We start from the raw sequence: 13,151 nt of genomic DNA, 5'->3' as shown, positions 1-13,151 counted from the left end.
TGAGACACAGAAGCTTTATTGTGCATTAATCTTGACATTCAGTCCACACACAGGGACACGCGACCTGGCTCATTTTTATTTGAAATAACCCTCTCTCTATTTCAAACCAAAAATAAACATAATCAGGATCAAATACACTGTACGATTTTAAAGGCATTAAAGTTCCTTAAGTTCATACAAATAACAAATGTGAAAATTGTCACTGATGATAACAAAAGTGACATTCAACGGTCTGTGACAACAAAACACCACTATACCGTTCATATATTACAAAGGTTATTTCAAGAAGAAAACAAAACCAAACCACACCAAACAAAAAATTAAAAATAAACCCTTCTTTCCAGGCTGACATACGTACTGGCGCCAGCACAAACTCAAACTGCAGCAAGTCACAGAGGTGGTGGGCGGTTGTCATGACGTTGTCCTTGACAACGGTGGGCAGGTCGGTGACATGAAGCTGGGGTGTCCACATGCTAGGCATCAGCTCAGCCTCCAGCACTATGGCACACACTGGTGGTGGACAAACAACACACTAGTAGTTTTGTGTGTGTGTGTGTGTGTGTGTGTGTGTGTAAATACATGCATGCTTTTTAATCTATAAAAACATTATTTCAGTAGTATGTGTTCACGTGTGTACATGCGTGTGTCTGTGTGTATGCATGCATGCTTGAGCGTACACATGTGTGTGTATAAATACACATATTTTTTCTATCTTTGGAAACATTATTCAAGTACTTCAATTTCATCATTTTTTTTTCTTTAAAATCCCATTTACATATTTTTTTAAATGCAGCTGTTTTTAAAATGTGCACCCATCCAAACCAAAAGAGTGTCTTTTATTCAATCCACAAAAAGTAAACCTGGACATACCAATGATGCTTTCCATGGCAAAAGCAGCAGTGAGTGAATTGGCATTGTAGCTCAAAGTGAACACTGCTGGCACATTCAGGTTGGGCTCCAACATCACATCGCCATCCTTTGAGACACTGTGGAGGTAAAGAAAAATCAAAGGGAGCTGAAGCCAGGGGGATCGTCAAATGCCTCAGATGTACGCTTTCTTACATTACTGTGCCAGTAACGTAAGAAATGAGAAGATTTTTATTTTTTTATTTTTATTTATTTATTTTTTTTGGGGGGTGGGTGTGTGTGTGTGTATCAAAATCATGGATAAACAAGTAAACTATCTATTGTGATTTATATGTAGATCTATCATTACACTCTGCAAAAACCTCTGCTGAAACCTTACTGCTAAAACCTCACTTAGCACAATGTCTAACAAAGACTGCTAAAACCTCACTTAACAATGGCTACAATGACTGCTAAAACCTCACATACCAATACTAAAACCTCATATAACAATGACAACCCTGCTAAAACCTTACATAATGCTAAAAAATCAAGCAACAATTACTGATCCTGCTAAAATCTGGTGTAAACACTGTCTCTACTAAAATGTCAAATAAAAATTACCCTTCCAAAACCTCATCTAATATTAATAAATGACTGCTAAAACCTTACATAACAATGACTGCTAAAACCTCACATTACTACGACTGACCCGCCAAAAACCTCAAGTACCACTGACTTTGCTAAAACCTCACGAAACAATTTTAAAAACAAGGTTAAAAGTCCCACTGCCTTTTACAACCATGAGGGCAGTGAATTCATATGTACCGTGTCTAGGGCTTGGCACAGAAATCCTCTTCTGCCGTTTTAACCTTCCCTAACAAATGTCTGGTACCCATTCACACGTGGGTGGAGTGAGGAAAATCTGAGTAAAGTGCCTTTCCCAAATACAGGAAACAAAGCCGAAACGGAACCTCAAACCCGTACCACTGGTGAACACTGGAACCAATCTTGCCGTGGCGCCTCAGTGACAATGACTGCTGAAACCCAAATTAATGACCAACTAACTACACAAGGTAACAAGGCAGAGATGCTAACCCCTGTCTTAGTGTTTGTTGGAACAATCAGGAAATTTGGTAGGAACATTTTGAATTAGGTAGGAACACTCAGACTCCGAGTCACATCAGCAAACAGGCACGGACACTGTTTGGCCGAGATGAAACTTGATTCAGCAACGTTCAGTTTTGTTCAGGCAAACGATTAAGCTGACTGGTCCACTCAATGCTGATTCAAAGTAAACATGCATGCAATTAGCTGAGCATCATCACATGAGACCAAGGTTAGCAGTGACTGCCCTGGCCTTGTGATCGATAGGTCTAGAGTGTCTGGGTAATGTTATTACAGGAAAGCACGTGACCAAGCTATGTAGTCGAAAATGAACTTGTTGGAACAATTTTGACGTTGGCATAACGTCGGAACAAACTGCGATCAAGTGTAACAAAATATGATGAAATCCTAACAGTTGGCATCACTGCAAAGGGCTGCAGACAGACAAGATGTCCACCATGAACTGACCTCTGCCGGACGACGTCCTCCCCTAGCAGGCTGTGGGCGTAGAGCACAGCATTGTCGGCGGTGCCACAAAACCCCACATCCACCTTGCGGGAGCTCAGTTCCTCCCTCAGCCAGTCCAGGTCCTCAGCAAGGCTAGCCAGTGTCCCTCCCTGCACACACACACACACGCGCGCAGCTCATAGTCCTTCCTTTCTGTCCACACAGCTCTGGCTTCTGGGGTTCATTCACAAAGATGTGACCAAACAAAGTTCCATGCTTTTTATCAGGCCTTTTCCACATCAGACTGAAATCAGATTGATCAAACTAACTTTCATACTTTTTATCAGGCCTTTTCCATACCAGACTGAAAATGTTTGCTAACACAAAGTCCAAACGGTTAATCCCATTTGGAGACAGGGTCAAAAGCACATGGCAGCTCAACATCTTTAGAGCTATTACATACAGTCAACACTCTTGGAAGTGAAATAAAAAAGTCTGGAAACAATGCCCAAACTGTACTGCACCATAGTCAACACTCTTGGAAGTAAAAGACAAAGTCCAGAAACAATGCCCAAACTATACTGCACCATAGTTAACACTCTTGGAAGTAAAAGATATAGTCTGGAAACAATGCCCAAACTGTACTGCACCATAGTTAACACTCTTGGAAGTGAAAGATAAAAGTCCAGAAACAATGCTGTAGCTGTATTCTTTAGGCAGATTAAAGAAAAAAAAAAAAAAAAAAAAAGGAAAGATTTTTTAAAGCTCTCACTATTTTCCCTCTGTTGAAAATAAAGCAGTAGACAAAGCACACCAGAAGTGGACCCACCTGTCTGTGCTTTGTGAGGAATAGGAAGGCCAGGCAATGCGTGGACATGGGTGTTTGTGTCGTGACACTTGCTGTAAGGAGAACAACCAAGGCTGCATCATGCACACATCACACTATGTGGACAGACACAGCCACACTCACACATACACTCTTGCACACAAACCAATCCCTTACAATGTACATGTTATGAAGGAATGGAAATAACACTGACAAGCAGACTGCATTATCAGAGCTTGCTACTGTGGGCGATGCACTCAAAAACAAATTCACTTCACAGTGACTCAGTCCTGACATACAGAAAGGTAGGTAGAAAAATCAGGATATATTGCATTCAAGTGCTCAGACAAAAAGTTAGTCCTTAATTAAGTGTCCACACAACAAAACAAAAAAAATATATGCAAATGTATTGCAAGACTAAATACTGAACAATGCATGTACAGTAACAGCTTCAAGCATGGGGCTCTCCTTTTCCACAGTGTTCCCACAAATGTGACAATACAAAATTCCAAGATTTTTCCACACCTTTGCCAGACTAGACCAAAGAATTTCTGTGCCATACACTAAGCCAAACTCAATTAAAACTTTGTCTGCTACACTGCTGATGAAAGAGATTGGCAGATTTTCTGGAAGACACAACAGACCACAGTTTATAATGCACTGGGTTCTTTGTCTAATGGTACTGGTCAAAGTGTTTATTAAAATTCCAAGACTTTTCCAAACCCTGAGGGGTAAAACATATTTCTGCAAGACTTTTCCAGCCCTGGAAGTAGCTCTCTCTCTTTTTTTTTTTAAGACTTTTCCAGCCCTAGAAATGCTTCTCTTATTTTTTCAAAAGAATTTCCAAGCCCTAGAAATGGTTCTCTCATTTCTCTGAGACAATTCCACATTTCCACTGCGTGTGAACCCTGCCATCAAAGTACAGCACACCCAACATCAGCAACAGACCCCCACAGGTTCACCTACTGTAGACAGTGTGCTCGGCCAGAGCCCTGACCACAGCGCGGGCCGTGTCCTGACCGTCGATGGTCACTCCGTTGGGCCTGAGGGACAGCGCCTGCTGCGACAGGTTCAAACCCGACGAGGACGCATTGGACAGGCTCTTGGTGCGGCGCAGCGTCTCAGGGGGGAACTGCTCCGCTGACTGCAGAAACTCCTGCAGAGAGACGAGTGTTCAAATGTGTACAAAGAACCAGTGCAGGCAAGGCAACAGAGAAGAGAGCGGTTGAAACTTTGTAGGGGAAAATAAGGAAGTCAGGACAACAAGCGTTATGAGAAAAAACACACAAAAAATGACTATAAGGAATTTTTTTTATGTGAAAGCAAAAATTTCTGTAACAGCCTACACATACACACACCCCCTCCACACACATACACACTCCCCCACCCCCAACATCACACACACACATACCCCCCGCTCCTAATCCACAAACTTTTATCACACTGCTCTTGTCAAACACATATCTACGTAGACATCCTACTCCTTGTCTTCAGAAACATCCTACTCCTTGTTTAAACATCTACCTCAGTTTCAAGGAATGTTCAAACAGAGAAGGGGGAAGAAGGGCCTAGAAATGATTATCAGTAATACAGCATGCAACATCAGTAGACATAACTCATACCCGCAGAGAAAAAGGTTGAGCGAAGTTGACCCGCACTGAGCCGAAGTCTCCAGTCAGAACACCAATGATGGCTCTGCAGGCTCTGATGAAGGATTCCTTCACTTTTGGCAATCCCTGAAGCAAACACACTGTCTTTACACAGCCACATAATACACTAACATTCTGCACATGCACAGTTGTATGCACATACATGTTTTTTTTTCGAACAAAATTGCTAATCACTCAATGCAGCAAAGACAAATCATTTATAAGAATGAGTGCTTTCTGTACACAAGTATTCTGATTGTTCAATTTTCAATAACCTGCCAGAATGAGTGCTTTCTGTACACAAGTATTCTGATTGTTCAATTTTCAATAACCTGCCATTTAAAACTCTATAATGATTTTACAGACTATTTCTTATTCTGAAATTGTGTTCCTTAAAATGCATGTTATTCTATAAATTTGTGTGTGTGTGTGTGCTCATGCGTGGGTGAGAAAATCAAGCTACTGTGTTGTATCATTTACTTTTGTGTATTCAGCTTTATATGTTTTGCTTTTCGATATTTTGGTCCAACCTTTCTTATGCTTCATGTACGTTGGACCTGACTGTAGGCTGAGATATTGCGTGGTGTCAGCGACAAACTGTGGATGTACGACCAGTTTCCAGCTGGATCAGTAAAGATGTATAGTACTGCACTGCATTGTGCTGTATATAATTTATTTGAATAAGTACTGACAGACCACACTGAAAATTGATCGCCAACTGTAAATTACTATTTTGTGATGATGCACTGGGTGCTTGTCTTTATTCTGGAAATCATAATAATAAACTAAGGATTGTGCATAGCTCTGGAAAGTTCCTGTCTAAGGATGCTTAGTTAAGCACTGTTCTACAGACATATTAGTGCTTCCAACCACCATTTTTCTTTTAGCTTAAGTATGAATGTCTGTTATCTTTTATGCCCTGTTGTCATGGTCATCTCCTTTTCCAGTGGCAGTGGCAAAGTGGATGATGGGGCAGAAAAAAGGAAAAGAAAAAAAGAACGTCTGTGAAAGTGTATCACTTGAACATTAAATCATCATGAAGTCGATCGCAAACGATTAAGACATCAGTGACCTTTGAGATAAGAATACAACCCTAAGGTGGATGCACATATGCATCAGCACTGTGGGCATGCAGTAGCAGATGTTAGGTCTCAACTCCTCTCTTTGCAGGACTGATGCTTCTGGTCAAGGTCCAGGAGACGCCTTATCTTAAATGTCAAACCTCCCTTGTATACAGACACTCCCCAGGTGCTGTGGTCAGTGGCAAAGGTTTTCCGCTTGAGGACAGGAATGCTGCAGGTCCCAAGGGAAGCTTTCATTCCAGTGTTCCTTCAGCCAGTAGCTAGCTCGAAGAAGATTTATCTTGGGCAATTGCGTGTCGTCCATATGGTCTACATGTCCAACCTACTGAAGCTGGGATTTCACGATCAGTGATTCAACCCCAGGGTAACTTTGTTCTGTGAATCACTTCTGTGTTGGCACTTCATTATAAAGATAAAATGAATATAAAAAAGCAAAACAAAGCAAAATCCCATTTACCATCTGTTCTTCGTTAAAGGTCCCTTCTAACAACCGGTCATAGCTGAAGGTAACTGGTACGATGTATGCATCGTAAATGATACCTGAAAACACAAAAACACAACCTTCACTTGCCATCAGATTAATTTTATAATTGTTAGTTCTGGTAGGTTTGTTGTTTAAAAAAAAAAAAAAGACAGATGATTTTACAAAGCCTGCGTGCTCTGTGCCACTTCTAGTTTTTACACACACACACTATCTCCATGTTAATGTAAAGCACTTTTTATCAAAACAACATAAGAATACACACATAAAAAAAACAACATATTTCAAAATAGACTTAGTGAAACAGTTTATTCAGGATATCAAATGAAATTTGCAGTGTTTCAGTCATGATGTATCCTGATAACATGAAAAACAACAACAAAAAAATACCTTCGGTGCAAGCTTCCGAAACCACAGACAGAAGGCCACCCTTGGGAATGATAGCACGACCAGTTCGCGTACGTCCACCTTCTATGAAAAACTCCAGACTCTCTCCTTTCTTCAGCAGCTCCAGCATGTACTGCAGTACCCCACACACACATGCACACACACACACATGCACACCAACACACACAGAGCATTAGTTGAGAGTACTGATATCAACACATCCATTTCAGTATCTAAGTTTCATTAGAGACCATACTATTTTCACAGATCTAGTTACCCACCCACTGATGAAAGAAAGCAGTTATTGTTCTGCACACAGAACAAAATGCTGCATGTCTGATGGACAAATCTCTCAGAAGACAAGATTTATTGTCTTTATTATCCATCATCAAAACTGAATCATATGTAAACTCCTGAAGAATGTGTGGATGGAATGCCTGTTGTGCAAAAAGCACTGTAAACTACAAAGAGTTTCAGAAATAAAAAAATCACATTAATATCACCTAACTCTGAAACGTGCTTCTACAGCTTTGACAGACATTTTAGTTGAACAACTGGGCTTTGACAACCATTTTTATTAGTTTATTAACTGGGGTTTGAGAACCATTTTAATTGATTAACCAATCAGAATTCAGAAACTTTCACAACTTCTGCTCAATATCTAAAAGCTTTCAAGGTCTTAAAGTTCCCTCAGACTTTGCCAAACTTGTCTGAACAGGTACATATCCTGTCCATGTATCCTGTGCACACACACACAGCTGCTTTCCCTCTCCTCTACCAAATATCATCATGTCTACACATTATCAAGTGCACACATGTATACGAAACATATGTGAACACACATTTCCAGGGTCGATAAAGATTAATTCACAATACAACACAATAAATGAAACAGACAGGTATTTTGTGTGTGTGTGTGATGATGAGTCTAGGAATGAAGTTCATGAACGAAACAGTTCCAAACAAGAAAAAACAAACATGTCCAAGTGAACACAGACATAGCCAACACAAGCAGCACTTCAAAACTCATGCTGATACTGACAGTGTTCAGAATGGCCCTGTAGACAAAGTCCTTCTGGTTGCCACCATTGTCCAGCCGTCGTCGGATGAAGAATCCACCCAGGCTCCGCATCAGTTTACTGCAGTCACAAAATGCCACCCATTAGTCAATGGGTTTACAACCACACGTAATCTGATCAGTTAATAGTTAAAAGGTTAAAGATCCCATAGCATTTTACGGCCATAGGGGTAGTGAAATCATATTCACTGTGTCTAGGGCTTGTCAGGATGTACTGGCATTCTTCTTCCGCTGCCTTAAATAAACCATCCCTTACCGAAGTCAGGTATGCATACACACTTGGGTGGAGTGGGGAAAATTGGAGTAAAGTGCCTTTCCTACGGACACAGCACTATGCTGAAATGGGGCCTCGAACCCTGATCACTGGATCAGAAGTCCAACACCTCACCAATTCTGCCATAGCAAACTATCAATTTTACTTTCCCTCCCAAGAAAAACAGACTGTCCTTGTCATTTTGAACTCCACAATGCCAGTTATAACCCACTATACTGTTTCAGACTTGACTGCAGTGGTTCGGTCGTTGTCATTTTGAACTCCACAATGCCAGTTATAACCCACTATACTGTTTCAGACTCGACTGCAATGGTTCAACATTGTAGCAGATTTGTGGATTTCTTTTTTCTTCCAGGAACTGTTTCAAAAGCACTGTCACCAACAAAAAACCAGTGCGTTAATTATGGAAAGTGATGCTGTGTAAAACAAGACAAAAAGAATGAAACAGGCAGAGGGACCGACCATGATGCAGGTGATGTCTTCTTGTTGACAGGCAGCTAACTTCAGGGTTGAAGGATCTGCTGCGCACGGGTGATGGGGGCTGGGGGAATTGAAGTTGTTTTTTTTGTGTGTGTGAGTGAGGGGGGTTGGAGTATTTTTTCTCCATAAGCAACCATTTTTAATCTCACTATTAAGGTGGCTAGCCAAAGACTGTTTTTGGGGATGATGCATGCTGTGTGATTTGGTATCATCCATATCACTGGCCTTTGAAAAGCCAAACAACATGCTGTGTGATTTGGTATCATCCATATCACTGGCCTTTGAAAAGCCAAACAGGCCTTCTGTTCTGAAAAACGGTGATGGGATCTAACCATCAAGCTCAATATAAAGGAGGGGAAGAAGGGAGGCCAGCTGCACACCAGCAGGCCGCCATCTTGCTGTAGGCCACTGCCTGACATGGGAAAGCCCCTGTTATACAGCGAATGCCTCCCTCTCTCTCCCAGTCTCTTTAATTAAGCTGGCAATTCCACTGAAAATTACCTTGGTTTAATGTATACAAGCAACTGGACAAGAGAGAGACATAGAGATTGGTTACCCAGCTGTAAAATGTCAACTGCAAAGGAAACTGACAGGAGAGAGGGGGTCAAAGAGAAAGAGAGAGAGATAAAGACGGACAACTTTTGTCGACCTAAATGTACAATTTGCTACATGAACTTTGTCTAAGACAACTATCTGTTGCTTTAACTATTAATATTATCAATTGTTATCATTATTATCATTATCATTAATTAATATATTCATAAATTCAACTATCATCATCATTAGCTGAAATCATTATCATTACTATGGTCAAGAAAAAGAGAGAGGGAGAGAGACAGAGAGAGAGAGAGAGGGAGGGTGGGTAGGGAGAGAGACTCGGAGAGAGAAAGAGAGAGAGAGACAGATGCGAAAAAAATCCTTTGCTTTTTTAAACAAAGTGTACTCTTTCCAATCCCTACTGCTGCAGTTTATTGCCAAACAATGATTAACCATTTTGAAGAAAACGTCTACACTCTGCTGCTGTCCAGCAGTGAAATGTATGCTGCCAGCCTCTCTTAAAATGGAGACCAGCTGCCGCACATGCGTCAGCCTGTTTATATTACTGCGGCTGCCACTCCTTCCCATTCAACGCAGTGGATTTAACATATGCACAAGATACTATGAGGGCATTTGTACACAAAACCTTAGTTCATAGCTTCATTCAGAAGATTTGGACATAATGGAGTCAATAACCGTAAGAAAAATTCCCCTGAAGCGAAATAACTCAGTGGAGATTTGAACACCCGACCCTAGGATTACCAGGCTCACGAGCCCGGTGCTCTACCAACTGAACTATACTGGCCCCAAAATATAAAGGTGCGAATTGAACCTGAAAGCTCCTAATACACATTCTGTTACAGTTATCAAAAATCATACATCATTTCTGTGTTGCATATCCGCTAATGATTAACTGATGGCATATATTTAGGAAGTGACATCACAGAATATTCCCTCATCATTTCTAAATGTCCATCTTTGTTTCTTTGCAGCCAATTTCCCAGTTCCAGCTATGACATGTTTTCTTTCATTATATAGTAAATATATGGCCAACCGCCAAACTTTCTATGGTTCCTGGAAAAGTTTCAGATTCTCAAGGAGGCGTCACTGTGTTTGGCCAAATCCATACACACTACACCACATCTGCTGGGCAGATGCCTGACAAGCAGCATAACCCAACTCACGAGTCAGGCCTTGAGTGCATAATTATAAATTTGTATACCCATCAGAACCACACCGTGGACACAATCACTGATCATCACCCTCCCCAAAAAGGGCAATCTCCAGCAGTGTCAAAACTACCGCACCATCAGCCTGATTAGTCATCCCAGCAAAGTCATGTTGAAGATCCTGCTTAACAGACTGAAACCACAAGCAGAAAACATCATTGCTGAAGAACAGGCAGGTTTCAGACCAGGAAGGAGCACAACTGAACAAATCTTCAACTTGAGGTTGCTATGTGAGAGGTACCATCAACACCAACAAGACCTCTACCACGTCTTTATTGATTTTAAGAAGGCATTTGACAGGGTCTGGCATGCAGCTTTGTGGGCTACCATGAATCTGTACAACATCAACGCCAACCTGATCAGACTGATACAGCACCTCTATGACAAAGCCACCAGCGCCGTCTACCTCAACAATAGCATCGGGGACTGGTTCAGAACCACAGTCGGAGTGAGACAAGGCTGTCTACTCTCCCCAACACTCTTCAACATCTTCTTAGAAAGAATAATGACTGACGCACTGGAAGAGCATGTAGGAACAGTCAGCATAGGCGGCAGAACAATCACAAACCTACGTTTTGCCGACGACATTGATGGACTGGCTGGAAAAGAAGAAGAACTGGCAAGCCTGGTCAAACATCTAGACAAAGCCTCCACATCGTATGGAATGCAAATCAGTGCGGAGAAAACCAAACTGATGACTAACAACACCAACGGCATCAGCATTGACATCAAAGTCAACGACGAAAAGCTTAAAACAGTCCACAGCTTCAAATATCTGGGAGCAATCGTGTCAGATGAAGGATCTAAACCAGAAGTACTCTCGAGAATTGCCCAAACAACAATGGCACTCAACAAGCTGAACACCATCTGGAACAACAAAAACATCGCTCTCAGCTCAAAAATCAGACTGATGCGTTCCCTGGTTATATCAATATAGCTCTACGCCTGCGAGACTTGGACCCTGACTGCAGACATCGAGAGAAGAATCCAAGCTGTCGAGATGAGATGCTTTCGTAGACTACTTGGCATCTCCTACAGAGACCACATCACTAACACGGAAGTGAAGAACAGAATCAAGCAAAGTATTGGACCCTACGAAGACCTTCTGTCCATAGTGAAAAAACGCAAACTTAGGTGGTATGGACACATCTCCCGATCATCTGGTCTTGCCAAAACGTTCCTGCAAGGGACCGTACAAGGAGGCAGAAGGAGAGGACGGCAGAAGAAGAGATGGGAAGACAACATCCGGGGGTGGACAGGCTTGACGCTCGGTGACGCCCTGAGGAAATCAGAAAACCGTGAAGAGTGGAGAGGGGTGGTGGCCAGGTCAGCAGCGGTGCCCCAACGGTCTGAACCCAGACTACGGGAGAGGTGAAGGTGAAGGTGATACCCATCAGAAATGATTTCGTCTACATTTTGCCAGAGAACAACGCTTGTGTTGCCATGGGTTCTTTTCCTGTGCACCACATGTGTGAAAAGAGGCACCTGAAAAACGGAATGTCCATGTTGTCCCCAGCTGCCACATGAGGGGCGCGGATGTCGTAGTTCCACAGGATGAAGGTGATAAGGATGTAGTCCAGGTGACTCCGGTGCAACGGCAGGTAGATCATTGGCAAGCCTTTCTGTAACACACACACACATCAAATCTGACAACACTCATGGACCTATTTGAATCTGAGAACACTGACATTACTGCTTTTAATCCAGCTGACTGCACTAGGCCACTTACACTGGACTGCCTGACTAAATAAGAAATTCAACCGCATTAAACACAAAACTCTGACTAGTCTTGACACATGTAAAAAAACAACAACAAAGAAAAAAGAAAAAAACAACTTACAAAACAAAACTGTTCATGACATATTATCTGAAACATTAAGCTCCTTAGGGCAAAATAAGACTAGACTGTGCTGAGAATGTCAGCCCTTCTGCTTAATTTCTCATCCCCAGATTACACAAAAAAACTATTATAAAAAAGGATAAAAAGTACATCAAAGTAACAAAAAACAACAACAACAAAAAAAGGCTTCACAGGCAAATCACACTGCAGTATCCACAATCTCATTACCTAATCACCAAAGCAATACAGCACACACAGTATAACACAGATTGTGGAGAAGAAAAAAAATGTCAAGGCTTGCTGGAAAAAAAGAAGAAAAAAAGAAAAGAATTGACTGGGAAGGCAGAAAAAGCAAAGAACAGCGAAGGAAGTGGTGAAAAAAAAAAAAAAGAGAGAGAGAGAGAGAGAGAGAGAGAGAGAGAGAGAGAGAGAGAAGAAACAAAGGAAACAAAGGAGGAAATTTCTAGCACAAAAGACAGGGATGTTGTTTACAATGAAGGACCCCCAGCGTCCCACTAGGGCTTTGGGAGAAGGTGGATACCAGCAGAGAAGTGAACCTCACCTCAGCTGCCTTCTTGACGCTGGCCATCTGTCCCCGGTGCACCAGCACCCCCCGGTGCATGACAGAGAGAAACTTCAGCAGGAACCACCCTGTGAACCTGCCCAAAGCGTTTCACTGTCACTTTTCTCTTTTGGTTTCAAGGTGTCAAAGCATGCTTATGGACTGATCCACAATACATCACAAACCAGGCAGTCTATCATCCTTAACTGTGTGTTCAGACACTTTCATTTTGCTCTTTCAGTTTCAAGCTGTCAAAGCATACTGACTGATCCACAATACATCACAAACCAGGCAGTCTATCATCCTTAATTGTGTGTTCAGACACT

At 41.8% G+C, this 13,151-nt stretch overlaps 1 protein-coding gene across 2 annotated transcripts in view; it reads right to left on the bottom strand.

Moving 5' to 3' along the window:
- The window catches only part of LOC143279464 (glycerol-3-phosphate acyltransferase 1, mitochondrial-like), a 33,409-nt gene that overhangs the window by 8,592 nt on the left and 11,666 nt on the right, over positions 1 to 13,151 (bottom strand). For both annotated transcript variants that reach the window (XM_076583510.1, XM_076583508.1), the window contains exons 8-18: positions 12,826 to 12,922; positions 11,909 to 12,045; positions 7,868 to 7,964; positions 6,829 to 6,958; positions 6,415 to 6,497; positions 4,849 to 4,962; positions 4,193 to 4,382; positions 3,230 to 3,300; positions 2,422 to 2,570; positions 871 to 986; positions 359 to 510 (exon numbers count right to left, since the gene is read on the bottom strand). In XM_076583510.1, the coding sequence (XP_076439625.1) occupies positions 359 to 510; positions 871 to 986; positions 2,422 to 2,570; positions 3,230 to 3,300; positions 4,193 to 4,382; positions 4,849 to 4,962; positions 6,415 to 6,497; positions 6,829 to 6,958; positions 7,868 to 7,964; positions 11,909 to 12,045; positions 12,826 to 12,922 (1,336 nt within the window). The remainder of the gene's footprint in view (positions 1 to 358; positions 511 to 870; positions 987 to 2,421; positions 2,571 to 3,229; positions 3,301 to 4,192; positions 4,383 to 4,848; positions 4,963 to 6,414; positions 6,498 to 6,828; positions 6,959 to 7,867; positions 7,965 to 11,908; positions 12,046 to 12,825; positions 12,923 to 13,151) is intronic.

This window comes from Babylonia areolata, chromosome 2 (assembly GCF_041734735.1).
Source record: "Babylonia areolata isolate BAREFJ2019XMU chromosome 2, ASM4173473v1, whole genome shotgun sequence".
Classification (NCBI taxonomy): Eukaryota; Metazoa; Mollusca; class Gastropoda; order Neogastropoda; family Buccinidae; genus Babylonia; species Babylonia areolata.
Note: the sequence above shows the minus strand (reverse complement) of the source record. Positions and strands in the feature narration are given on the sequence as shown.